We start from the raw sequence: 26,795 nt of genomic DNA, 5'->3' as shown, positions 1-26,795 counted from the left end.
AAAAATATTTTTAGAAGAAAACATGGAGCTCGATATCCTCCGACATGTCTCAGAAGGATTTTAGCCACGTGAATGGAGGAGTAACAACATTACTGTATTTGTGTGCTTTAACCAGTCATCGTAGACGCAGTGAAGAGTTCAAACATTAAAGACATTCAGGAATTCATTTTACATTTCCCTCTTTATTAAACATTACAAAATAATCACACTTCATTAATTTCAGCACGTGTGTGTCGAGTTGTTTCAGACACGTCAGAGATTAAATTATTAATTATTTTAGGTTAATAACAACATACAAACAATACTTGATTCCTTCTTCTTTTTACTGTGATAATCCATCACAATAAAGTGCAGATTTTGTCACGGTTCATTATTTATGAGCTCACAGCTTTTTAAAGCCACATTGTTGTAAGTGAGGGGGTACGAGGGGATTAGTGAAGCTACATTCTGAACATAGCAAAAAAAAAAATCTGATTTGGGCTTTTTTTTAAATCACAACCTGCAATGTTATGTTTCTTTCTAAAAGCCTGTAACAAATACAGTTTTCATGTCCTGATCTAAAAAGTAATTATTTAGTTATTAACTTCCAATTGTGTTTTTTTTTGTGGTTTGCATTGTTTTTTTTATTTTATTTACAGCTGGGTGACAAAATGTGCCTTAAATTACTTCTGATAGTGTAGAATCATTGTGAAGCACTTACTGTGAATGTTTTTGCTGTTTACTTTTGCACAGGAAGACTTCTGCCGCTTTAATCAGTTTCTCTGGAGGAACTGATTCATTGTTACTGGAAGGACTCTCTTCCAATATATATGACCTTATATTTTACCTGTGACACGTTTTCATCCCTGCCCCTGGACTTCCTCATGTTTCATTGCTTGACAACTTTGACTCACAGCTTATTGATTAAAGCTGCTGTGTGTAATTTAATTTTTTTATGCTTCCTTCAAAGTCTGAGAGTATTTTAGGTTTGTCACAGCAGAAGGTGAGAAATACTTCTACAGATTGTAGAGACTTTACATTTAAGTGACTTACTTTGGACATAATATGCTTATCTAATAGTTTGTGTTTAAAAGTTATGAAATAACAACTGGAGCAGATCCAAACGGCGGGACACCTTTTTAAAACTACTATTATTTTTGAAGTTGATCATGTTGCACCATTTAAGTTCCTTGACTTGTTATCAAATATCTTATTGCTCAGCTTGTGTAACAGGCTCAGACTGAAGTCTCCACTGTCGTAAAAATGTATCACCTGACTAAGTCAAACTAAACGAACCCGTCCTCAGTCCAACATAATATGACAGAATCTATTACTGTCTGTGTAGAGATCACACTGAACTGTTGGGTGTCGCAGTTGTTATTGGTAAGTTGAAAGACTCTGCATTCTTCTTCATTGCATATCCTTCTCACACATCTTTGCGTCGCTTCACACATCTCAACATCAGGCCCGTCCTCTGTTTTCTCAGTACAGTAAGAGGCTCAGAGTTTAAATCTGAAGCTGACGTGTTTTGGCTCAGTAGCCTCTGTGTTTCCTGTCCAGAGGTGGCATGTAGTGGGTCTTCAAAGCTGCGTGGTGTGACTCATCCCGGGGCTGCAGAGAGAGAAAACGCAGGATGAATGCAAACTCAAGGCCGTCTTCGAAAACATTACAAGGCGCTTGTTTGTCTATATTAACCATGCATCCTTCCCTTTTCCTTTATACAACATCGGGATTTATCTTCTGATATGTAAAAACGAACCTGTCAGCTGTATTTGAATTTCTTCGGTGCCCTTGCTCTGATGTGAATGATTCATAAATGAAAAAGCCTGATGTCTGTGTTGTGCTCCTGCGTTTACCTTGGCCAACTGTGACTGGCACTTCTTAGAGGTGAGGGCTGGCAGTGTGCCTCGGTGAGTGACGGTGAACGCAGGCATGGTGGAGACGGGGAAGGGGATCTGTGGCCGCGGGACGACCACGTTGAGCTTGGGCAACTCTGTGGTGTAATGAGGGATGTTGCGTTTGATGAGGGGCTCTGCTACATGTTTCATGTTGTTCTATGGGAGAGAGAAAACAGTGCATGGAAGAAACTGAATTCTCACTGATCTGGACTCATGGCTCTTGTACGTTTCACTGAAGATGTGTTTAACAAGGCTAAATTTGGTGAGTAGAGTTTGAACTTACACTCATTAACGGTGTTTGTCGTACATGTCTTCCCCTCAGCTGTTTGCCAAATTTGGTCGGGCGCCATATGTGCTCTATGGAGCTGTGTGTCCCACTACTCTCTACTCCATCGATAGCCGCAGAAACTCTGTGGAGAGAGTCGGCGTTCTTCTCTGCCAGCCTGGGAGAAAAGAAAACAGCAAACAAAGTCAAATTTACTTGAATATAAATGATTTAAAATTGAAGTAGTGTTTTCTGTCTGTGTGAACACCACAAACTATCACACTACCTGATTTCTCTGAAATATGTGTGCCGCAGGGCTGTTTCTGCAGAGATGCGTTCATTGGGGTCATAGGCGAGCATCTGATAGAGCAGTGACAGAGCCGGCGCTGGGCAGTTGGGGATCAATCGTGAGATACCGGTGCCTTTTTTGGGAGGGAAGTTGAAGTGCATCGCTTTTGATCTGCCAGACAAGAAGAGACCATGAGAATTCTTCTTTTTCAAGTTCAGATTCTATGTGTCCTGCTGCAGTCGCAAGACAAACTCAACAAACAACATTATCTGAAGGAAAACCTACTGCTTGAACTTTTGGAGAAGAGCTTGATCTGGCGTTCCCAGCACGTCGTGGATCTTGGTGACTTGGTCCAACTCATTTGCTCCAGGGAAGAGTGGATTCAAGCTGAAAACACAGGTATGCAGTACATCAACCTGAGAGCCTCATGTGTTTGTTTGACATTTGTTTGTGGTGGTGGACAAGATTAAAAAGAACAACTTTAAAATGACTGATGCATAACGTCTTTATGGTGCCTGTTTAAATTTTACAAATGATACCTCATGATCTCGAAGAAAACACAGCCAGCGCTCCAGATGTCCATCTTCAGGCTGTAGTATCCGTCAGTGAGGAGGCACTCTGGAGCTCTGTACCAGCGCGTGGAGATGTACTCTGTGTGCGGCGGCTTGGAGTACACACTCCGACAGGAGCCAAAGTCCCCGAGCTTCAGGACATTTTGCTGCAAGTTAAACAAGAATTTTCAGAAATGTGGCTAAGAAAATTCACAGTTAGATGTTTGTAAAGCAAATGTATGATAATGACGGAGCTCACTTTGATGAAAATGTTTTCTGGCTTCACGTCTCTGTGAAAGATCCCACAGCTGTAACAAAGACAAAGGGAAGAAAGTCAAATTATATGATGTAGAATTTTTTTTAATGTTTATTAATTACCTCCACCAAAGAGGTTATGTATACGACCCTGTCTATTTTTTTCTTTGTTGGTTGGTTTGCTTGTTTGTTTGCATTATTACTCAAAAACGACTTATTTGAATTTCCCAAATAACCCAGTAAAAAAGAGAATCATTTATAGATCTTGATGACTACTGGGCCTGGGCCGAGGTATGCACTCTACTGAGTCTACTAGTAAAATAAGTTATATCTTTATAATCACCTGTGCATGTGTTCAAGGGACTTGCACAACTGGTACATGTAATTCTTTACTGTGTGGTCCGGCAGTGGAGTGTGTCTCCCTGCAAAGAATAAAGAATCAGTATCAGCCCATAATTCTTCTCAAATCATCACATCTTCAAGCTCTACTTGACACAAGACTTACCCAGTATATACTCATAGATGTTCATCTCCATCAGCTCACAAATCAAAGACACTGTCCCAGTTTCTTTGTCGCTGAAACATTGAATTAGAGTAAAGACACCACACTAGCTTGAAGCAGCACAGTCAATTAAAAACACTCCAGCACTCACAAAATCAGCTCATGTAGCTGGATGATATTTGCATGCGGGCTCAGTCTCTTCATCGCCTGGACCTCCCGCAGGTTGTGAGCCTGTTCCAGACTTAACAACAGAGAGCAGACCAGATTTACACATGTCACGACACAGTATAACAATATATGCTTTCTATATCTAGGATTTTGTGTGATTAGTTTGAGGGAAGTGGTCTAAAGCTGTTGAAGTGTTCAGCCCAGCTTCATTTGACAGCAGCATTATTTCACTACAGTGTGTGCACCTAACTCACATTTCAAGTACTGACATCCATTGTTACCTCATCACTACAAGGTCAAAAGCAGAGTTGGCTGACATCTAATAGGGCACTTAAGTCAAAGCTGGTGTGAAACCGCTGACTCAAGTTTCAAGGGTCCATAGGAAAACTGCTCCGCTGATGCTTGTGTACAGGACATCAGTGTGGGGCTGAATATTTACCTGTTAATCGTCTGCTTCATGGTTTTGCATGCGTAGAACTTCCCATCTTTCAGGCTCTGGGTTTTTAACACCTCTGAAAAAGTGCCCTCTCCGATTTTCTTGATTGTTTTGTAGCCTGCAGAAGGATCATAAACAAAGACATGGACCGATCAAATGGAACATTGGTCAAAAACACATCTCTGTCATATTGCTAATGAAGATCAGTAGAAATTAAATATATCAAATAAAGATAAATCTGGATAATCTAGAGGGAAATCATGTGCTGCATGTATAATACAAAACTCCACTGGACATAAAAGCTGCATGATCATTTTTACAGATAAGTATTTAAGATTTTCTGGGATTCATTAGTCTTCTTATAACTTTCTCAATTAATTGTTTACACTGCAAGATATAGAAATAACTCAATCTGTTTTGTTTTTCAGTTTTTAATTCATTCCTTTGTGTAAAATATTTGAAACTTCTCCAGTTTCAAAGCAGCAAGTCCTCATACTTTATAAGCTGGAATCAGAAAATATTTGACTTAGTTTTTATTTACTTGAAGTTTACAATTATTTTTCTGTCGATGGACTCATTGTTTATCCCACAAATCATTGCAGCTCTAGAATCGATCAATCCATTGTGTTTCGACTGATCGATTAATTGATGAATGTAGAATTAATGTAAAGTTAAATATTATTTATAAACCGATGTCTGGGTTAAACTGGTTAAACTGTCAAAAATCATTACGGTCACCATTTTCAATTACACCAACCAATAAAATGCGTCAAAAAAAGGCCTAAATCAGAGAGACGATGGATAGAAAACAAGATCATGAAAGATATTTAGATTTAAAAAACACTTATTATCTGCTCGGAGACACAACGAGGCTCGTTTGAAGCTAAAACCAGCGAGCAAAGTGACTGGACCCTGGTGAGAGAAACATCAGCGACCTCCTGTCAAAAGTCTCGTCCCCGCTCCGCCGTCCACTCTCGACTTACGCTTCATTCCTCGGATTCTCAGCCGCCGCGTGTGCAGAGATGATCCACAGCATCTGGGCGACACGTTTGAATCTTCCGCTGGAAAATCGAACTCTTATTTAAGCGTCGCAGCGTCCGGACACGTCGGTAAACCGCTGTGGCACGGCTGCTAGCTTAGCCTCGCTAGCGTGCCCTGTTAGCTGACAGTCGCCTTGGTAACGGAGCACGCCTTCGCCCTGCGCTCTGACCTGAGGAGGAAACTGGAGACTCTCAGTTGTTCTCCTCAAAAAAACCCGAGAAACGCAGAAGAATAATCACATTCAACGACAACAATGCAGCTGGATACGCCCTGAAAATAAAACATGTCCGTCAAGCACATTTGAATCGCCGCAGGCCCAGATGTTTGGTACCTTTCCTCCAGATGTGGACGGTTTGCTGCGGGTTGTTGATCCTCGCCTCCACGTGACTCCCTCTGTTCCCACAGTCCGTGTGCGCGGCTGCTTTACACGCATTTCGGAGGCTCGCCCTGTGTTTCACGCCGATCAGCCAGTTTGAGTAGCGCATCATGAGTGCACGATGGTTTCTGAGTGACGTAACATGGGGCGGATCGATGTGTGGATGAAGTCACTGCTCCTCTTCCTCTCACTGCACACAACCACTCAATCTGTGCACTGTATTCCCTGGTGTTGCATTGTGTGTGCATGTGTGTTTCTGCTCCACGTCGGCTTCCGTAGGGCTTGTCATTTCCGCGCATGCGCACTCCCCTCCTGCATGTTGCCCCTCAGTGCTGATGTTGCTGCAGTAGAGATGTGATCGTTTACACTCAGCGTTCCCATTTCTTTCTTTTTTCTTTAGTGTTTGTAGCCTCTCCTTAAAGTCACCATGAAGACGAGGTTCACCACCGTGGACATCAGAGCGGTGATTGCCGAGATCAACACCAAGTAGGGTTTCTGTTCCTCCAGCTGGCTGTGCTAACCTCTGGCTGTGCTAATGCTATCGCTGATTTGTTTGCATGTGTTGATCCATTCATTCATTCACTGTTTCCTCTTCCTTCACAGCTACATCGGCATGAGAGTAAACAACGTGTATGACATCGACAACAAGACGTATCTCATCCGGCTGCAGAAGTGAGCACTGTTTGAAAAGTTGTCTCCAAAGTTTCCTCATATTGGCCTCTACATCTAGCGCTACTGCTAATAATAACAACAACACTCTAACCAGTAAACAGTGTATCAGTCAGTGTGTAACCATGTGTCATGTTTTTGGTTCAGGCCTGAGAGCAAAGCGGTTCTTCTCATTGAATCTGGGACTCGGATTCACTCGACAGACTTCGAATGGCCCAAGAACATGATGCCTTCAGGCTTTGCAATGAAAGTAAGAACTTAGATCCTGGAACTTCCACTAAAGATCTGATTGATGTTTTGTGTATTGATTATTAAAGAGTAACTGTTGTCTAAAGTATCACTATGAACAAATAACTAATACCCTTTTAATACTCTTATATTAAATGATCTTTTAACATTGTTGTTATCTGTACTGAACATCACAGAGTTTGATATGTTAATTTCATCCCTACACAAATTGATTTATACATGTCAGTGTTAAGGCTACTGGTTGTTTGCAATCACTGATTTTTAAAGATTGAAACTCATTTATATATTTATTGGTTGGTTGTTGTGATGAAGTTGAAAGTTAAAGCAACTTTCTTTTTCTCTTTAGTGCCGAAAGCACCTGAAGACACGTCGGCTGACCCACGTTAAGCAGCTCGGCATCGACAGGATCGTGGACCTCCAGTTTGGTTCAGATGAAGCCGCCTACCACCTGATTGTTGAACTATACGACAGGGTTAGAATATCCCCCTTTGGGTTTTTCTTTTCAGATGCTACTTGTTTGTGTATAAGTTCAACGTAGACCTGTCTGTATCCATTTTCAGGGAAATGTCATACTAGCTGACAACGAGTACACCATCCTGAACCTGCTGCGCTTTCGCACTGCGGACGCAGAAGATGTAAAGATTGCTGTGAGAGAGCGGTACCCTGTGGAGAATGCCAGGCCTCCTGAACCTCTCATCAGTCTGGAGCGGTAACCACATTTTTACACCTGCCTGTTGACTTCAGTGAACATTAATCATTACTGTTTCTGTGATATATATTGTTTTTTGTTTTTTTTTAATGTAGACTCAGTGAAATTCTCAGCAATGCAACACATGGGGAGCAAGTGAAAAAGGTCCTGAATCCTCACCTTCGTAAGTAACCAGGCAGAAAGTACTCTGTCACCTGCATCTGTTTATTTATTTGTTTGTTAGCAGGAATACGCAGGAACCATTAAACTGATTTTCACCAATGGAGGAATGAGACCTGGGCCAGAGAAGAAGCCATTCAATTTTGGGGCGGATGTGGATTAAGGGGTGGATTCAGGAATCATCTTAAACAATCTAACATAGGATATTGATATAATACTATTACCAACACCAGATACTCATAGCTAAGAGTAAATATTTATTACATTGTCATTTAGTTTTTTGGTTTTATATTACTACTATAAGAAGTAGATGATCATAGTATTGGTATGACTCTGTGATGGTATGTGCTCTACTAAGTGAGATCCTACACTGAACTGTGTTTTGTCTCTTTTCCAATCACCTCTCCAGCTTACGGAGCCACTCTGATAGAACACAGCTTGATAGAAGTGGGACTGCTGGGCTCCGTCAAAGTTGACAACAAAGTTGACGTTGCCGAAGGTAAAGTGGAGCAGCTGGAGACAAGTTTGCTATTTGAGATTTTCTTTGATAATGGCTGTTAATGTTTTCTGTCTGCTTTTCAGTTGCACCGAAAATCCTGGGGGCCCTGCAGGTTGCAGAAACCTACATGGAAAAAACTAAGAACTTCAGCGGCAAAGTAAATAATCTTTATTTAGTGGCAACAGTGCATTTGAGATCCAGTTATAAATGTGGTACATTCACAAGTTCCTTTTTGTTTAAATCCAGGGTTACATCGTTCAAAAGAGTGAGAAGAAGCCAAGCTTAACTCCCGACAAACCCAGCGAGGAACTGCTCACGTACGTCCTGTCCATAAAATAGATTAATATTATACATGCCGTTTTGTTTGGTTATTTATCATATGGTTTATTAATATATGATGATGTTTTCTGTTAACAGATATGATGAATTCCATCCATTCCTCTTTGCCCAGCATTCAAAGAGCCATTACTTGGAGTTTGACACGTTTGACAAGGTGAAAAGTTGCATCACTGCTTATTTTTTCCGCAATTTAAATACAGTTAAAGACTTTTTGCAAGAATGTGATATAAATCCTGTGTGATGCTCTCACTCAGGCAGTGGATGAGTTCTTCTCTAAGATGGAGAGCCAGAAGATCGACATGAAGGCCTTACACCAGGAGAAACAGGCTATGAAGAAGTTGGAAAATGTGAAAAGAGACCACGAGCAGAGGCTGGAGGCTTTGCACCAAGCGCAGGTTAGCAACATGCAGCTTTTACCTTTTTCTGCCATAAACCAATGTTGCACGTAACAACTCCTGCTCTTCATTATCCGATGTTGCAGGAGGTGGACAGAGTGAAAGGGGAACTGGTGGAGATGAACCTGCCCGTGGTGGAGAGGGCGCTGCAGGTGGTGCGCAGTGCATTGGCCAATCAGGTGGACTGGACTGAGATCGGCACTATCGTCAAGGAAGCGCAGGATGCTGGAGACCCGGTGGCATGTGCCATCAAGGAGCTGAAGCTGCAGACCAACCATATCACTATGCTTTTGAAGTGAGACCATCGCTCATACAGAAACATTAGAACAACCATTCTGCCGACACCGTTTGGCTCATGTGTACTTTTCCCTTTAGGAATCCATATATTTCTGAGGAAGACCAGGAAGAGGAAGAGAAGATCAAGGTGGTGGAGGAGAAAGGGAAGAAAAACAAGAACAAAGACAAAGGACAGAGTAAGAAGCTGCAGAAGAACAAGCCCATGTTGGTGGACGTGGATCTCGGCCTGTCGGCGTATGCCAATGCCAAACGGTAAATGTACATGTTAACTTTAAACATAGAATTAGACAGTATATGAGGAGAGCTGCGTTTGGTTTTACAGTTGATGGATTGTGTCCTTGTGCTTTTCTTAGGTACTATGACTACAAACGCACTGCTGAAAAGAAAGAACAGAAAACCATGGAGGCAGTGGGCAAGGTGAGAAAGCTGTGATTTCTGTTTAAATATTTGTGAACATAGTTTATGATCTTGGCAACGATAATTCTAAAGATAATCCATTAGCACAAGACAGAAGTTGGATGCTTTTGCACTTTGATTAAAAATTGACTGATGAAATCATTTCAGGCCATGAAATCTGCAGAGAAAAAAACCCAGCAAACCTTGAAGGAGGTCCAGACAGTGACCACCATTCAGAAGGCCAGGAAAGTCTACTGGTGAGTCCCACTTCACCACGTGTTGGAAACATATCCTGACTTTGTTTTGATTCAGCGTGTGTTCTAAGTACTGGTGCCCTTTCCCCTTGTGGCAGGTTTGAGAAGTTCCTCTGGTTCATCAGCTCAGAGAATTACCTCATCATCGCAGGAAGGGACCAGCAGCAAAACGAGATGATCGTCAAACGCTACCTCCGGGCCGGTAATGGAGAAACTCCCACACACAAGCTCTAACACTTTTTTAAAAAGATTTAAAAAAAATGTAAACTGAGCTGGTTCAGCTCATAATGTGTGTTTTTACTTTGTCAGGTGATATCTACGTTCATGCTGACCTCCACGGAGCGACGAGCTGTGTTATCAAAAACACTTCAGGTACATATACACGTGGTTTTCTTTTCCTTTCTCTCCACTGTTCGACTTAATTTGTCCTGTTTTGTGATGTTAGTTCATTGTACTACTTTTTATTTGTCCACTTCAGGTGATCCCATCCCTCCTCGCACCCTGACAGAGGCCGGAACTATGTCCGTGTGCTACAGTGCTGCCTGGGACGCAAAGATCATCACCAGCGCTTGGTGGGTCCATCATCATCAGGTTAGTCATCAGTATTAGACTCTTAAACTGGGCACTTCTTCATCTTTATACTGGTTTTGTATGTTACTGAATACTGATTTTTAGAGTTCATGGGATCTTTCTCTTTTTCTGTTCAGTTTCATTTCTCAGACACCAGTTTTTACAATTTGATAAAACATTGGGAATTGTGTATTTTACATGATGTGATCATTATTATTAAGTACAATTGATTTTACTTAATCTTTGGTGGTGCACGTTTACATGTCTAGACATGTTCTACACAGGGTTTCTGCAGGGTCTTTAAAAGTCTAGAAAAGTCAAATATTTCATCTAAATTTTAAACTGAAGTCTTAGATACACTTAAATATTAAGTACCAGGTCTTTAATATGTTAAGGTAGGTTGATTATGTTAATTTAAGTTAATTTAACGCCACTGTCGCTGTACTTCAAACATTTTTTTTAAGAGAAATGTTTTCCAGCATGTAGTTTGTATAATCTGTGTGTTCTAGTTCTATCTGCACGCTGTAATAAAAATACAAACTAGCCCAATGTGGAACTGATAACTGATTTATCTCTGCACACTCTCGACTTGGGGAAAGACTTCGGATACTCACTGTCTCAGCCTGTAGTTGTGAGATAACGTGGCGTTACAAGGTTTGTTCTCCACCTCACCCGATCTTCAGTTATGTGTGAGTAGTTGACACCTGCAGAAACTCTGTATATACAAATCAAAATGGCGACCCACTAAAATCATTGCTGATTAACGGTACCTGCTGCCAAGAACTCAGCAGGTTTAACTTGTGTGTCGTCAAACATAAGGAAATAAAAAACCACTAAAAGCAGCAAAATAATTAAAATGTGACATTATACTTTTTTAATCAGGAGAGTTATGTCTAACATAAATATATATTTTGATAATTCAGGTGTCTAAGACAGCTCCCTCTGGAGAATACCTGACCACTGGAAGCTTCATGATCAGAGGTATAATGTAAAGCACATGATTTTTATTTGGCATCAGAACAAAAGAAGGAGAACTGTTATGAGAACTTATCTTTTGTTATGTTTCTCTCCAGGGAAGAAAAACTTTCTGCCTCCTTCGTACCTGATCATGGGCTTCGGATTCCTCTTCAAGGTAAAAACTTTCCAGAGCTTGAACATTTAAACTCTTTTTCCTCCTCTAATAATAATGTTTAATTGTTGCAGGTGGATGAACAGAGCGTGTTTCGGCACAAAGGGGAGAGAAAGGTGAAAACTGTAGAGGAAGATATGGAGGAAGTCACGTCCAGAACTGCCGAGCTGTTAGAGGAGGGGGAGGAGCTGATAGGTGGGAGGACACAAGATGACTCATGTTTGTAAAGATGACGATCAATAGTTTTGAAACTAAATTTCTGTTGCCTTTTGCAGGTGACGACAGCAGCAACGAAGATCAGGGGGAGGAAAGAGACGGAGGGAACAAGGAGGTGAAAAAGGAGGAGGGAGAAGCAGACGTGGAGGAAGAGGAGGAAGGCAGGGATGATGAAGAGGGGATGGAAAAGGAGACGGAGGACGGAGAGGGGGAGGAATTCAGCTTTCCGGATACGACCATCTCCCTCACTCACTTGCAGCCCAGCAGGTAACTTCACCCACGTTTGAAGTAAAAACGCCTTTCTCCGCTTTCTACTTTCTACAAGATTAAATTCAATCCCTCCTTATTTCTAGAAGTGTTCAGAACCCTGGCTTCAAAAAGGAAACAACCTCTCAGGTAAATCGTCTGTGACATTTTAAGCAATTCCATCAAAGTCAGATACATTTGTAAACTGCTTGTCATTAAATCATTCACTTCTACTCAGGCTGAGGTGGACTCACAGGTGAAGAAACACGTGACGGCCAAGCAGAGGAGGTGAGTTAATGGATGAATCTGACATTTTCAACATAAAGATGTAGAATTACTGACAAGTTTACTGTAGAAAGAGAATTTTACAAACCACTTAAAGTATGAGACATGATGATTTCAGGATATACACTCTAAAATTGTATATTTCTGTTTCTCTTTCGTTTATTTTGCATCCTTTATTTAATCTGACCCATTAACATCTTTACTGGCGCTAACATCTCACAAGTGTTACCTACATATAGATACCAAGATTATTCATATAGACCCTGTAGTTGCAGAGCTATACATTATTCATTTCGGGAAGTCATTTTCGAGCAGGAGCCTGGGAAATGGATGAATATCTTTTTTTTTTGATGTCTGTCTTTAGCAGTCAAGTTCTGTTTGTGACTTCACCCACAGAGAAGAGAAGAAGAAGAAACAGAAACAAGAGGGTTGTGATGTCGAGGAGAAGACCGACACTCCACATGGTGGATCAGCAGCCGACCAGGGGCCCAAAGCTGCAGGAGGCCCCTCACAGCCGCCGCTGAAGAGAGGTCAGAAGGTGAGAAAGAGAGAAGTCTGTTTTCTTTGTTGAGCTCGTGGTTAAATTTAGCTTGAAACCATTAAATGATGGCATGAGTTTAGAAAATACAACTCTAGCCAGAACAAAACCTACATGAAATTTATTAAGAATTGTTGATCGTGAACATCAGTGTGCATGAAATGATGCTTCAACATCTGAGTTATCCAGTAAAGTATTAAGTATTCTGATGAGGATGTTGTGTATTTAGTTTTTTTATTGTTGAGGGAAACTTGTTTGATCTGTCGACATTTTTATTATTTGATGGATGAATCTGGAACCTCATCTGATTCCTGTTTTATTTTGGTGTGTGTGTGTGTGTGTGTGTGTGTGTGTGTGTGTGTGTGTGTGTGTGTGTGTGTGTGTGTGTGTGTGTGTGTGTGTGTGTGTGTGTGTGTGTGTGTGTGTGTGTGTGTGTGTGTGTGTGTGTGTGTGTGTGTTGCTCCTTCAGAACAAACTGAAGAAGATAAAAGAAAAGTACAAAGACCAGGATGAGGAGGACAGGGAGCTGATGATGCAGCTGCTTGGGGTGAGGATGAGAAACACAGTTGTTACTGTACTCGCTGACATTGCCATGACAACACCTGCTGAATTTTCATTGTTGCAGTTTTGAGTTGTACAATGTAACATCCTCCCTCCTTTAGTCCGCCGGTTCTGCTAAGGAGGAGAAGGATAAAGGGAAGAAAGGAAAGAAGGGGAAAGGTAAAGACGAACCCATAAAGAAACCGCCGCCTCCGAAACAACCTCAGAAACCTCGTAACACGGAAACGGCTGCAAAGAAACCAGAGCAGGCGGGAGGAGAGGAGGGCGGGGACGACAGGCAGCGCGGAGAGGAGGGAGGTCCTGCTGAACAGGAAGACAAGGTAGATGACAGCGCTGCACACTGACCTGTACACGTTACCTGCCAGAGACACATTTTGAAATTGTGCCTCCGTCGCTTTTCAGTTTGGATTTCGTATAAAATGTCATGTATAAAATTGTTGCTGGTCTTTGCTGAGTGGACTTCATCTGCCAGCTTTGTGCTCCCTGTTGCATCTGTATTTTAGTGCATCTTCATATCTATGCTGTCCTTTCTTTCAGGAGGATGAGGCAGACCAGGACAACCCTGGAGCTGAGGTGGGTTCTTTAAGTAAAACCGTAACAGCAGATAAATCGAGTCTTTATCAGAAAGACATTTATTCTTTTTCCAACATCCTCGGTTACTTTCAATCCTTTATTTCTGTTTTCCCAGGAAGCAGAGACTCTGCTCACCTCTCTGTCAGGGCAGCCCCATCCTGAGGACGTGCTGCTGTTTGCTGTCCCCGTCTGTGCGCCGTACACCGCCCTCTCCAACTACAAGTATGTGCAATGAAACCTTTGAGCGTGTAGCAGTGTGAAGAGCGCACCAGCTAACTTGAATTTGTTTTCCACAGACACAAGGTTAAACTGACACCAGGTTCTCAGAAGAAAGGAAAAGGTAACAAGTGATGATCTATTCTCTGTACTTTTCGAGTGAACTTGTGCTTGTAGAAATAACAGTTGTGCTATTTTCTTCGGACCAGCTGCACGTACGGCTGTTCTGAGCTTCATGAAAGCCAAAGAGGCCTCAACCAGAGAAAAGGACCTGTTCCGCAGTGTCAAGGTAAAAACGGCCACTGTGTTTTAGTGATCTGTTTAAAGTAACTCCAGATTCATTTGTAAGGTTGAACTCATGCTTAGTTACATCAAGAGTTGATTTACAGCAATTAGACAAATCAAATAAGCGATTTATTAAGAACGATAAACATGCAGTATCTGGATTAGCTTGTTTTATATATTATATCTTTTAGATTTTGACTTTAAAACAAAAAAGGTTGTATATGTCATCACCTTGAGCTCTGTGAAGCTGCGTGTTTTTATAGAAATAAATGTATTAATGGTAATGCTGTATAGTCAACCAGGAAAGGCAAAACAAGGGCAAGGAGCATCTGTTTCGAAAAACAAAGTCTGAAAAAACTTTATCGACGAGGCTGAGGCAAGACAAAGATTTAAAAAAATGCACATAAGCATTGTGGCACACTGATAGTCATCCATAGTGAGTCTTTTTTCTGCAGCAATAGTGCTTTGTGTTAATTATCACTAGTCATCGGTTTCAGTATTAATCATAGTCGCTTTAGCTTTCTTGCAATTCAAACTCAATCCTTCTGTGCTGCAGGACTCGGACCTCTTCAGGAACATGCCTGGGAAAGTTAAAGTGTCTGCTCCAAACCTGTTGGCTGCTAAGAAGAAATGAGAGGTGAACAGACGTGATGAGGTTTCAAGTATTTCATCGACACAGAACTTCACACTTTGACTTATTTCAGTAAAACTCTGCCGACATCATCAGTGTGAGGGTTTACTGGTTAAAATCTGCAGTGACCTTGTTTCAATATGAATAATTTTATTTTTTAAATTGATTGTATTTGTTGCCCAACAATGTTTGAAATGAAAACCTGTAAATTAACAAAGATGAGTAACAGAAACCAACCTTTTGTGTTTATTTCTTTGAATACAAAGTTAACACTCTTCATTTAAACCTACAATAAAAAAAAAACACACACACACACAAAGGGAACATTGTGCAAACTGGGCGAATACACAGCCCTACTGACAAGAGGCATTTCAGTGCAACGTGGCGAAACATCCACTGTACGTTCAGTATTTAAGTTATTGATTTTAATAAGATTCAACGCTACAGGAGCCACTTGATTGACAGGCTTTGGAAAGCCATTTTCAGAACACAGAACCAATACACTTCCTCACAATTTTATAAATAGCTGTATATACAAATAGAAACTAAAAGTTAACACCCAGAGTAGATGAGCTTGTGTTGCACAAAGCAGTAGTTTTAGGTCTGTAAGTACTGAACACTGTGCCAGACATTAGTTTTAGGAATCATTTAAGAAACAGACCTTTCAAAAAAAAAAAAAAAAAAAAATACTCAAAGCAAAACTGTTTCATTGTTTGCGCCACAGAAAGTAGTGTTTAGACAATGGAGCCTTTTTAATTGGCTTCAGAGAAAGACCAGTGAAAGTCACTGTTTTAAAATTGGACCGGCTGTGTTGTTTATATAAAGAATCAGGTTCTCGGGTGAACTGCAACATGCACGTTGACTTTCAGGAGAACGTTTCTGAACCAAAGCTGAAGTTCTGCCTCTTACAAACTATATTTTTCTTCACTCTGTCAGAACAATGCATTTTACTCTTTCTCCCAGTGATCTTTCTGAAAACATTCAAACATGAGTCGTCTTCTGTCCGTATTATTAGATAAAATTATCTTCTACTACAAAGCCTGACTGACTTATCATTTGGCCAATATGAGCCTTATAGACACATCAGTATCTGCGTTTGTTAGATGAAAACTTTAGTTTAACTGAATGCAGAAAAGATGTTTATATTTTATATTGATGATATTTCTTAATTCAAGTTTGATTTATTTGCTCTTTCTTTTTAATTAGTTATTTATAATCATGTTTATGGTCAAACAAGCTGTAGTTAAATTTCTTTGTTAGAATCTTGGGAATCATTGCTCATCTTTTCAAATCTATGTCCGCCAAAATATTGGATTTTTTTCTCTCCCAAATATCAGTATCACCCTCAAAAATCTCAATCAGGCTAAAAACATTATTTCAAAATAAAAACATGATTTTTCTTAATATTCAACACCAACACCTCTGTATAAAAATGGTCGTTGTAGTGGTTGGCTACAATGGGATGATCTTTTTTAACATTTACTCATCCACTACAGTAGTAGAGACACTTATGTAATAATATGGACAGAATATTAAGTCAATATTTAGCCTCTTGTTGAAGTGATGAAATGTTGACGACCACAGAAAACAGAACAGTTCATGCTGCACTGAACGTCACCAGCTCTGCTCCTCCAGTGACGGTTCTACTGGCTTCATGAGAGTTACAGGACAATAAACAGAAGAAGCTCAGACCTGTGAAACCTTAGTGTGCAAGTCCACAGCTGCTCACTATTGCTTTAAGATTTAGTTTCATGTACGCAAGTATCCAAACACACATTAAACTAATGTTCAGGTAGGACTACCTGCTTTGAAAGAAACAAGCATCTCTTCCATACATACATACACTTCCTCTTGTAATGCTCTGGATTCGATTGTCAGCCTCCTCTTCCTCTAAGAGCCCAGTGTGTTGACGCGTGCCATTCTCTGTTTGAGGCTGTGCAGGATGGGTTTAGGCAGACAGTCCCAGTAACTAGATAAACGCTCCCTGTGCTGCAGAATGGCCTCCATACAGAACCTGAGGGGGGGTAAGATGTGCATGTGAGCAAGAAACAATGATCAGTTTCAGATATTTAAAATGTTGTAGAGTATTGTTTTTGTTCTGTACGAACTCACCCAACTAGCGATTTGGGTTGAACATTGAAAACCAGTAGCTCGTTGCTGTGAGCCTGTCGAGTGAAAATCAAGAGGTTAGAAGGACAAAACGTGAATAAACAGAGTTATTTGAAGAGTAAATTGCTTACAGCTCTGTGATGAGACAACAGGTTGTTGGCACAACCTCCAAACACAAACACCTCCCCATCAGGACCTGAGCATGCCGTGTGCCACAGCCTGAAACAAACACAATATACATTCAGTACTTCACATTCTCACAAACACACAACCACATGAATGCAGTCAAGAGGAGGTCATCACCTGGGACTTTGTGCGTGATTGTGTTTGAAAGGCTTCCATTCGTTCTTGCTCACAGAGTACAGCCAAGCGTCACCTGAAAATCAAGAGATGAGCGGCTCAGTGAGATCAGGCATCGTTTTCAGGAAATCATTATTATCTCCCTACTGAAAGTCAAGAGTGAGATTTTACTCAGTGTCTCTCTCTCTGTGGTGAAGCCTCCGAATAGGAAGATGTGGTCCGATGACACAGGAGTGAAGGAGTGCCAGGACCGGCCCACGGGACACTGCTGGGGAACGTTCCTGCAGGACGGACAGGGGAGTCAGTCGGGAATATTTGAACAAGATTGAGAGAATTGAGAGAATCCTGGAAGGTAGAGGATGAGTTATAACCTAGTTACCTACAGTCTGTGGTTATAACACACAATAATAGGCCAATTATGAGTATTAGGGCTAAGCATAAGAGTAAAAAGAGGAAGTTTTGTTTTTCAAGAATAAAGTCAAAGTGTTATTTTAAGAGTATTAAGTCAAACTACATTACACAAATGTTTCGATTTTTCTTGACAAGTACAATGCCAAATTAACAATTTTCCACTTTATTCTCAAGTGCAAAAGGAAAAACAATCTTCCTCCTTATTTTTTCCCTCAAATACTCTTCTGTATGATTCCCCTGCAGACTCTCTTTATAATTCAAAGTCAAGTTTATTACAACTGGACAAACCTGCAGGTCCCATGAGCTTGTAATAAAAACCTTTTTTCAAATTCAAGCTAATTATTTACACTTGAACGTGAATTATCAGACCATCAAATGGGAGCTGAGTTGACTGGAAACAACAACACCACCTGAAACATGACTCTTCAGGTGCCAGACACAAATCACAGCAGATACAGTGATGGACAGCACTCACATTTCATGCCACTCCCACGTGTCCAGATCAATGTAGTACAGGTCGTTTAGTCGGTAGTTCTGTTAAACAAAGAAAATAAGTTATGATTGGATGACAAATATATCCATGTGTTGCATTTGGCAAACATGTAAACCTGTGACCCCTGAAAACAATATTGTGTTGTTGACGGAGATTAATTACCTTGAATCTTCCCCCGAACACATAACCTCTGTTCCCAACTGTGGCACAGGCATGAGCTGCTCTGGGTGATGGAGTGTTCCCCTACATCAGGCAGGAGAGGAAAAGAATCATGTCAAATATTTTGCTCTGGTAAATACTCAAAGGATGTCACATATTTCTGAAATAATAAAAAAAGTGAATGTGGAGGGGTCACGACCTGAACCATGGTGTGTAACGCTGCTGGTATGTTCTTTACCGTGGTTATGGGCTGACTCCATGTCGATGTCTCCAGGTCCAAGATATGAATGTGATTGTTCCAACCTCGCCCGGGGCTGTCCCACTGCAGCAAACATACACAGGTGAATATTGGAAATGTTCTTTGTGTTTTACAGAATTTCAGGATATACACAAATTAAACAATGTTCATTGTTCAGTGGGACAAGTATCTAAAGTTTCTACAAACCACGAGAGAAGACGATTCATCGTATTCAAACGTCCCTCGATGAGGTCCCTGTACGACGTAGCCATAGCCCCCAAAGAATATGAGCCTGTTAAAGCAATGAACAACCGAGTGTAAAATATCACTTCAAAAAAGACCCGCTGGGCACAAGAACAGGTTTTGAAGCATGTCAGGAATTTCACCTATTTCTGAATTTTTGTGGCAAAAAGACACGGAGACCAATCTGATGTGTCCTGGCCCTCCTGCTGATCTACTTCTAGTGGAGGCTTGAAGATTTTCCTTTCTTTAGTAAAACACATTTAAAATAATATTTTGTGTCTAAGCTTTCATTTCCTCACCAATGTTGTAATTAGCCGTGTAATTAAAATGGAGCAAAACAAGGATCTTGAAGTTTCCTGCTGGGGATCTGGGAGCAACTTTCTAAGATTCATCCCTCCGTAACATTAATACCTGGAACTTGAATATTGCAATTTGAATAAGCTGTTTATCACCATGTTTCACATCAGAACCCTGAGAAGAAAAAAAACGCAGTCCTCCTTCACCTGTTCTTCTGAACCCAGCAGCCTAACTTGTCCTTGGACGACGGAGGGAAGCCTTTAAGATCGGCCATTTCCTCCCACACAAGACTGGGAGCTCTCAGGGGCAGGCGGTAGATCTATGAAGAAACAGTGACTGACATGTTTCAGGCTCTGATGAGCAAGCATGACGCAGATCTTTGAAAAAAAACACACAAACTGTTGTACCCTGTTTGTGTTTCCCCTGGCATGATGACCCCCAAACAGGTAGAGGACTCCATCGACACACACCCCGCAGCTGCCTGACATGGACGTGTGTAGGTTACCTCCAGCTACATGCTTTGTCCTGTGAACATAAGTTGTTTTGTTAAGTTTGACTCCTTCAAGTCTAAATTCAGTGCTGATAAACTACGGTAGTAATATGCAATGTATATGTTAATACTCACCATACACCTGACTCCATGTTGTACGTCCAGATTTCACTTCTCGGCAGATACAAGTCAAAGAATCCATGGTTTTGGGCATTCTATGGGGGGGGTATTTGAAAATAAGGTTTAAAACATGTTTTTACAGACATATGTGAGACTTGAATAAATAAATGTAATGGAGTGGAGTTTTAGGACAGGTCTCACCTTGTATCCACCCCACACGTACATGACATTTCTGTCCACAACTGCTATGTGACCACTGCGCTCAGCCGGTGTGTCCAGCTCAAACGACTCAGACGCCTCTGTGTCTAAGGGCTGTTCGTCCTCCACCTCCTCCTCCACCTCGTCTTCCTCCTCCTCCTCCTCCTCGTCCTCATCCATGTCGTCATTGACCATCCAAGCGAACAGCCTGTCATCTTCATCTCTGTCTGAATCGTTGTCATCCTCCCTGGCTGGCAGATCCCCAACGTCTTCCTCCATCTCTGCCATGTCACTCTCTCCTGTCTCCTCCTGCCTGTCCAGGCAGAGAGAGGCCGAGAAATCATGAAGTTAGTGCTGATGGGATTTATTTAGTAGAAGATTCGTTTTAGCAATAAACTAAAAACAGGCTAACATAACAACATTCAAAACACCGGAAGTGACGGTCCCAGCTAAGACAACAGGACACATTAGCACAGTATTGTTTATGTCTCTGTGATGAGCAGATTCTCATGGAGTGAAACCTAAAACACTTCAGTCCACTTCACTTTCGTTTCAGTGAATTCAGGCCCAGACACGTTAGCATAGCTCGCAGCACGATTACTGCTGATCTAGTTTGCTTACTGAACTGTTCCTGCGGTTAGCTTAGCATCTGCATCTAAAAGAAGCGAACTGAAGATTTAGCAACGCAAATATATCTGATTATAAAGCCTTGAATCACTTAGCTTCTCCCCGAGCTAGCATAAGTGAATGTGCCCACTAGCTCCAGAGCTTTTGCAAACTTGTAAACAAAACAGCGACTCGGAGGAAGACGCGTGAATTCCCACTCGACACGTCGGTGACTCGGATCACAGACGTGGACGTGAAGCCACGAGGAAAACACGTTCGTACCTGTCGTTATTTCAACTCGTCAGATGTTTGTTTGCTGCAAAATTCAAAAGTAGTTCGCCATTCGTGTGAGGTCATCACAAGAATTCTGGGGGCACGACCGGAAACTGGAGACTTGTCACATCCGCCATCTTGATAAGGTCAAATTTAAAGCGGTACGCACCAATTTCCACTTCCTGCCTGGTGGTTGTAAACAATAAAACCTGAACTTTTGCACGTACACGTGTCTGTGTGCCACATACACTTAAATAATCCATAAAGAATCCCAAACAGTTATAAAATAAAAGTCTTCTTAAGCTGAAAGGTAAACTTAACTTCATTATCAAGTTTGGAAAGAGAAATACCCCATTTCTTGCAGATGTCAAGAATTTGAATTAATAATATCCTTATTTCACAAAAACTTTATTCTGAGTGTAATTCTGTCCCCAAAAAATCCAGTCTACCTTGAGCAAATTGCACAATGCTGTCAAAACAATTTTTTTGTGGCCAATAAAGTGCATAGGTCTTTATATTTCTACACGGTTTTCTATTTCTATATTTAGCTCAGCTCAAGCACACCAAATTCCTTGTATGTGTAAACCTTCTGATAAAGTGCATTTTCAAATCAGAGCCGATTGTTGTGCCAACAGAAAGATGTCACCGTTTTCAGTATCAAGAGTAAAATCTTTATTTTGCATGACGATACACATACATACAGAAATCATACACGCTTAAAAAAAACCAATGGGTTATTACTAGTCCATTTAAACACACAGTATCATACAAAGACAATGTACAAAGACGAATGAAAACAGCAGCACTTGTGGATCCATGATTTTCTTTAGAGCCCTTGAAGTTTGCTGTAACAGATAAGTGAGTACATTAGTGAATGTTGAAAACACAGTTATCTGTAGTGAATGATGTGAAAATTTAAATTTAAGGAGAACGTACCTGTCCTCAACGGTTTTGTTGGATGGGTAGTACACCTTAAATGTGAAGCCACTTCTCGGGAATGAGCCCTGTCAAAATCACACATTGGTATCAAAACATGTAAGTGAGGCTTATTGGCTGTAGGAACAAAATTATATAAATTAAATCACTAACACTTGTAAAAAAAACAATCTATCCGCTAAACTCATTTAAAGTACATTTGTTTCATACCGGGTTGACGCAGAGGCAGTCTGTGTTAGTGATGCTGAAGGGGTCGTATTTGTCTGCGAAGACGATGACGTCAGGGACCGGATAGACACGCAGGGAATAGTCATACGCCCAGAACACAGGACTGACATACAGAGGCAGTGGAGTCAGGTGACCCTGAGATAGGATGGTCTTAACAAACTAAAGAGAGAGGAAAAAGAATCACAATTCATATAAACGACAAGAACTGACGTGTTCGGAAATCTTTGCAGCAACCACTCATTGCTCCGAGAACACTTAGAGAGAATTGCTGACTTTTGAACACTGTGTATGAAGGGAAATAAGACTTATATTTGTCCCTGTGTGTGTGTACAAGTCAGAAATGTCACTAAGTAAGAAGAGATCTGTTTGAGAAGCTGAAACTCACATGGTTTGGAATGTCAAGGTTGTTGTTGGGCAACCTCACACAGTTCCTGCACATCTTATTGACCAGGTCTTCTCTGATAATGACGATCTCCTGGCTGCAGTACTGGATCCTGACAGGAAAAACACAACATGACAATGAGGAACATTTCTCGTAAAGGCCTTACATATCAAAGTATGTTACTTGTAAAATGACTGATTGTCTTCAACAATTCAAACCCTGATCAGACAACATGTCCACATGTGATAATAGTCACATATTGGTTTCACCTGCATGGGTTAGTCGTGAACACTGAAAACGGCACCCTCTCTTTGAACTCGTCTGTGATGTGGTCTGCCAAGGGAGGCCTGTGGGAAACAAATTCATGGTATTCACATTTATCCCAAAATAATGTACACGTCTCACATCATCATGTCAAATACCAGATGTCTGTGTTTACCTGGGCAGGATGGTGCCTGGACCAGGGTCTTCAGGACCAGGAACAAACACAAAGCGACTTCTGCAGGTTTAGGATGAACAGACTTCAGTCAAACGTTTGGAAACTAGAATAGTTAACAATACAACAGAGTACAAATCTCATCTTACCTGCTGTGAATGCTGGGGTAGGAACATATGGTATCAGCGAGAGCTTTCAGTGACTCTAAAAATAGAAAAATAATGAAATTATGAAACGTGGTAATGTTTCCCTTATTTACACAAACAGATCTTAATAAGTACAATAGATTATGAGTGGTGAGTTTCACCTTTGAGTGACTTGATCTGTGTTTTTCCATATGGAGCAGAAGAAAAGTTCCCACACAAAATAAAACATGTAGGAGGCATTGCCGCATAGCCTGAAATAAACAAAGTAAATATTAATGCGACTGGCTTCTCATGGATGTATTCTCAGAAGTTTATGACTATGGTGCAATAGCAGACCTGAGAACATGAGGTTGAGCTTTTCCATCACTTCAACGCTGTCCAGCCACACGTCAGAAACAATTACCAACATGGCATCCTCATTCTCCTCCTCCAGCTGCTTCAGCTTGGCAGAAGCCTTCACCGATGTGGTGGATGGACCCCCGAAGAAGTTAATGTTGCCATAGTACGCCCTGGAGATGAAGCAAGGATCATGTGATGAGAGAACAACAACAAACTCATGTGTCATTGCAGGATTCACCTTAAGATATTGAACTATCCAACCTAATACTAAACTTGAAATACAAATAATTTATTTAATGAAATCATCATACTGTAACTAAAGACAGTTTCCATACTCAGCTATTGAAAGATATTTGCTAGGTTAAGCCACTGGTTTACAACAGGAACAAAGGATCAAATACTTCAGAGACAATTTCACTGCAAACCAAACAACAGAAATCAAATTACTTCACAGCCTCTGACTCACCCCGTTATCTAACATGAGACTGGATCAATCCCCACAGACCGCTCACTACTTCAACCTCCAATGAGAGTTTGCCTCAACACTTATCTTCAAACCCACTGACCTTGTGGCTGATGATGGCTCTGTTGGCGGAAACCCAAAACCATTGATGTGGAAAACCGAGTCCTCGTACCAACCTTCACCAAGAAAAGGCAAAAAACGTCTAATAAGATACGTCACATGACATTTCATTGTTTTCATCTAAATGCATATTTTGTCTTAAATAACAAGGAGTAGTTTTCTTACCCTCTGCCAGCACAAAGCAGGATTCTGTGTACAGGCCATTATGAAACTGGTGAGAATGTCATTAAGGAATTCATCCATTTTAAAAGCCACAAATAAAAAGAGAATATAAACCAGTTATTATTGACAGGCTGAAACAACCAGGTTAAAGGATATTGCTTTGGACATGTCCAGCTGCACTGTTCCACTTGGGTCCTCCAGGTAGAATTTACCCTAAAAAATATTTTAGACACTCAATTTTTTTAAAGATCGGACAGACAGGAAAATTCAGAATTTCATCAAGGAGCTAGAAGAAGTTAAAGACATTTTTCTCTGTGTGAACTTAAACAGAAATGTATAAACTTATCTAACTCACCTCTTTCAGTTGTGTGATCATCCCAAGTACAATCACCTCTCCGAGTTTAGCTGTGCTACCGAGCAATGCTTCAATTGTCTTCAGCTAAAGACAAATCACAGCAAAACAACCTGTAAGTGGAATTATTTTCCCTCAAAAGTGAGGATGATGATTAAAATGATGATTATTTGATACCTGAAATTTGTTTTGACCCTCCTCAACAGCAGCTCCGATCGCAGGTGGGGTGAAGAGCTCGTGCCGATGTGTACGCTACAAAAAATATGTCTTATTTAATACAACATACAAACTGCACAGATTGTAAATAGCAGCGAGAGCAGCCAGGGAAGCCCATCATCACTGACCTGTTGTAATATTGTGTAGCGCTCCCTGAAGAGTTCAGCTTTGTCTTTGGCCACGCCACATAGACTGGGGGTTGGATGTCTGGTCATACTGATACTGAATGGAAGAACAGAATAAAAAAAGATGATAAAGCTTTTAAAACTTCGCTTGGAGTAATATTTAAAAAATGACAGAAGCTGCCCCTTTACTCACGGTACAAATTTCTTCCGCTCCACATTGTAAATGTATCTGGGCACATGGAAGGCTCCAATGATGTTGAAGACATTATCTCTGGAAGACAGTATCATAAGATTTTCTCTACAGCCCAATAAAGGTGATTACACGACTACAAATAATTATTAGTCAAGAGACTGAAACGTACGTTATGTGATGGTTACATAAAACACTTAATGTGCCACATTTATGCATGTTTTCAGATTCATTTTTAAAAGTGGATATTAGAGCATACGACTACTATTTTGATTGACAACATACTGTAACTTACACCAGAATAAAATCATTGAAAATATAGACATCAAATAATATACCACATGAAACATTAATTGGTTGTTGCCCCACTTACATGTTTTCATCACAAGACTGAGTGCAGTCCTGCACGGCAATTTCCACCACAGGCCGTTCTATCATACTAGAGGACACTGTTGGGAAACACACACTGTAGTCACAACATGAACACTGCAGTTAAAACACACGATCACATATTGTGCACACGTACTGCAGCATTAAACACACTGTGATCTGTGGAGACTGTATTACTTTACTGTACATACATGGCTGCTTCTCCACTGCATCCAGGACCCTTTCAATAACATCATCCAGCTCAGAAGGATCGACGGACTCCAGCACCTCGACGAAGTATTTGCTGGCGTCACTGGTGCAAGAAAACATGGACATGTTATTAGTTCTTTTGACTGATGCTAAAAAACTACAGACTATTACAACACTTCAAGAAAATGTGTGTTTGCTTCTGTAAAAAATACACGTGTACTGAAACAGGTGACAGGAGATACAGTTATTTACATTAAGTTGATGGAGACATAACACTGCTTATAATGCAGTTATAGAATATGTATAATTCTGCTGAAGTATATTGTGATGTTCATGTCTTTATCTGTATTTACTTGCATTTAATATAGTGACACTAAGAAGTTAATCGTCCTCTTCCACCATTGAAACCATCTGACGTTGAAGTGAAAATGCTCAAATCAGCTTCTGTGTTAGCTGAGGTGAAATTGATGGGAGCTACTTTAAAGATCAGGGGTTGAAACTCGTTTAATTTAACACAGTTAAGTGTCAAGTCCTTGTCTTCACTGGAACACAACAGAAGATCACAAAGTATCGCCCCGCGTTCTTCCAGCTTTAACTTTCAGTGTAATACCTTTAAACAACATTTAAACATTACTATAATACATACGGTCGCAGCATGAGTCCCCGCATCTTGAAGCCAGCGGACACTTTGGTCTTTATTTTCCGAGCAACATCCATTTCTGTTTGTGTCTCTATGTCCGACTCAAGCTTTGGCGCTAAATGGCTACTTCCGCATGTATTTCATCACTTCCGCTGAAGACTCGAGGAAAAACAGCAACAATATTAATCCTCGTTATCATCTAATTTATACATACATAGCACTTTAAAGTAAAATTTAATTTAATAAATAAATAAACAGTATGATTATAAATAAAGAATCTGATAAGATATGATATGTTCATTAGGTTTTTTTTTTCTTAATAAATGTGTTTTTTAAATTTACCTCAAACTAACACACACAAAGAACCAAGGATTTTAATTCTGCCATACTTGTTTGTTTGTGGACAAAAAGATTGAACTGCCTTGTGTAATCTGCTGGATGCACTGAAGTTAAAGGGAAGTTGGAATGAACATGAAACCCAGTCTGCAGTTACAAATGGTCAGAGGCTCTTGAAGGTACAACCAGGTTTTTATTGACCCTGGGTCCCCTGACAAGTCGATCCAGTCCT

General features: G+C 40.7%; 4 protein-coding genes across 6 annotated transcripts; 1 reads left to right on the top strand and 3 right to left on the bottom strand.

Annotated features, from left to right (window-relative positions):
• Positions 1-162: 162 nt before the first annotated feature.
• Positions 163-6,019, bottom strand: LOC109636397 (MAPK/MAK/MRK overlapping kinase). Of its 2 annotated transcripts, none has more exons than XM_020098069.2 (12): positions 5,716-6,019; positions 4,347-4,461; positions 3,891-3,980; positions 3,743-3,813; positions 3,581-3,659; positions 3,242-3,290; positions 2,971-3,149; positions 2,717-2,818; positions 2,429-2,602; positions 2,161-2,320; positions 1,836-2,033; positions 163-1,590 (listed from the first exon to the last, which is right to left on the bottom strand). In XM_020098069.2, exons 1-12 carry the CDS (start codon positions 5,870-5,872, stop codon positions 1,513-1,515), a joined length of 1,452 nt encoding a protein of 483 aa, XP_019953628.2. In that variant the 5' UTR covers positions 5,873-6,019; the 3' UTR covers positions 163-1,512. The 2 variants fall into 2 exon arrangements, with proteins under 2 accessions (XP_019953628.2, XP_069392129.1); XM_069536028.1 differs by lacking the exon at positions 5,716-6,019 and adding an exon at positions 5,327-5,466.
• LOC109636396 (ribosome quality control complex subunit NEMF) lies at positions 5,955-15,212 on the top strand. 2 transcript variants are annotated; one of them, XM_020098068.2, is made up of 32 exons: positions 5,955-6,246; positions 6,364-6,432; positions 6,577-6,679; positions 7,025-7,150; positions 7,239-7,387; positions 7,483-7,550; positions 7,956-8,045; positions 8,129-8,202; positions 8,292-8,362; positions 8,463-8,538; positions 8,639-8,779; positions 8,866-9,074; positions 9,155-9,328; positions 9,430-9,493; positions 9,641-9,729; positions 9,825-9,928; positions 10,036-10,098; positions 10,205-10,317; positions 11,220-11,277; positions 11,370-11,428; positions 11,500-11,620; positions 11,701-11,908; positions 11,998-12,037; positions 12,126-12,175; positions 12,569-12,710; positions 13,180-13,257; positions 13,373-13,591; positions 13,809-13,844; positions 13,960-14,066; positions 14,141-14,184; positions 14,270-14,349; positions 14,902-15,212. In XM_020098068.2, the coding sequence occupies exons 1-32, from the start codon at positions 6,188-6,190 to the stop codon at positions 14,977-14,979; spliced, it is 3,162 nt and encodes a 1,053-aa protein (XP_019953627.2). In that variant the 5' UTR covers positions 5,955-6,187; the 3' UTR covers positions 14,980-15,212. The 2 variants fall into 2 exon arrangements, with proteins under 2 accessions (XP_019953627.2, XP_019953624.2); XM_020098065.2 differs by having other exon boundaries at positions 11,995-12,037.
• On the bottom strand, positions 15,200-21,059 carry klhdc2 (kelch domain containing 2). The gene is made up of 14 exons (XM_020098071.2): positions 20,923-21,059; positions 20,038-20,347; positions 19,852-19,931; positions 19,634-19,751; positions 19,433-19,545; positions 18,894-18,978; positions 18,687-18,770; positions 18,452-18,532; positions 18,272-18,330; positions 17,557-17,666; positions 17,389-17,461; positions 17,217-17,304; positions 17,089-17,141; positions 15,200-16,990 (listed from the first exon to the last, which is right to left on the bottom strand). The coding sequence occupies exons 2-14, from the start codon at positions 20,320-20,322 to the stop codon at positions 16,867-16,869; spliced, it is 1,353 nt and encodes a 450-aa protein (XP_019953630.2). The 5' UTR covers positions 20,323-20,347; positions 20,923-21,059; the 3' UTR covers positions 15,200-16,866.
• Positions 21,060-21,561: 502 nt separating this feature from the next.
• On the bottom strand, positions 21,562-26,365 carry pole2 (polymerase (DNA directed), epsilon 2). The gene is made up of 19 exons (XM_020097964.2): positions 26,234-26,365; positions 25,590-25,690; positions 25,382-25,457; positions 25,012-25,089; positions 24,822-24,915; positions 24,655-24,729; positions 24,481-24,564; positions 24,282-24,338; positions 24,129-24,177; positions 23,947-24,019; positions 23,378-23,550; positions 23,203-23,292; positions 23,045-23,099; positions 22,899-22,958; positions 22,729-22,806; positions 22,463-22,571; positions 22,060-22,236; positions 21,850-21,917; positions 21,562-21,758 (listed from the first exon to the last, which is right to left on the bottom strand). The coding sequence occupies exons 1-19, from the start codon at positions 26,302-26,304 to the stop codon at positions 21,740-21,742; spliced, it is 1,587 nt and encodes a 528-aa protein (XP_019953523.1). The 5' UTR covers positions 26,305-26,365; the 3' UTR covers positions 21,562-21,739.
• Positions 26,366-26,795: the final 430 nt, after the last annotated feature.

This window comes from Paralichthys olivaceus, chromosome 12, assembly GCF_024713975.1.
Source record: "Paralichthys olivaceus isolate ysfri-2021 chromosome 12, ASM2471397v2, whole genome shotgun sequence".
In the NCBI taxonomy this organism is placed as follows: domain Eukaryota; kingdom Metazoa; phylum Chordata; class Actinopteri; order Pleuronectiformes; family Paralichthyidae; genus Paralichthys; species Paralichthys olivaceus.
Note: the sequence above shows the minus strand (reverse complement) of the source record. Positions and strands in the feature narration are given on the sequence as shown.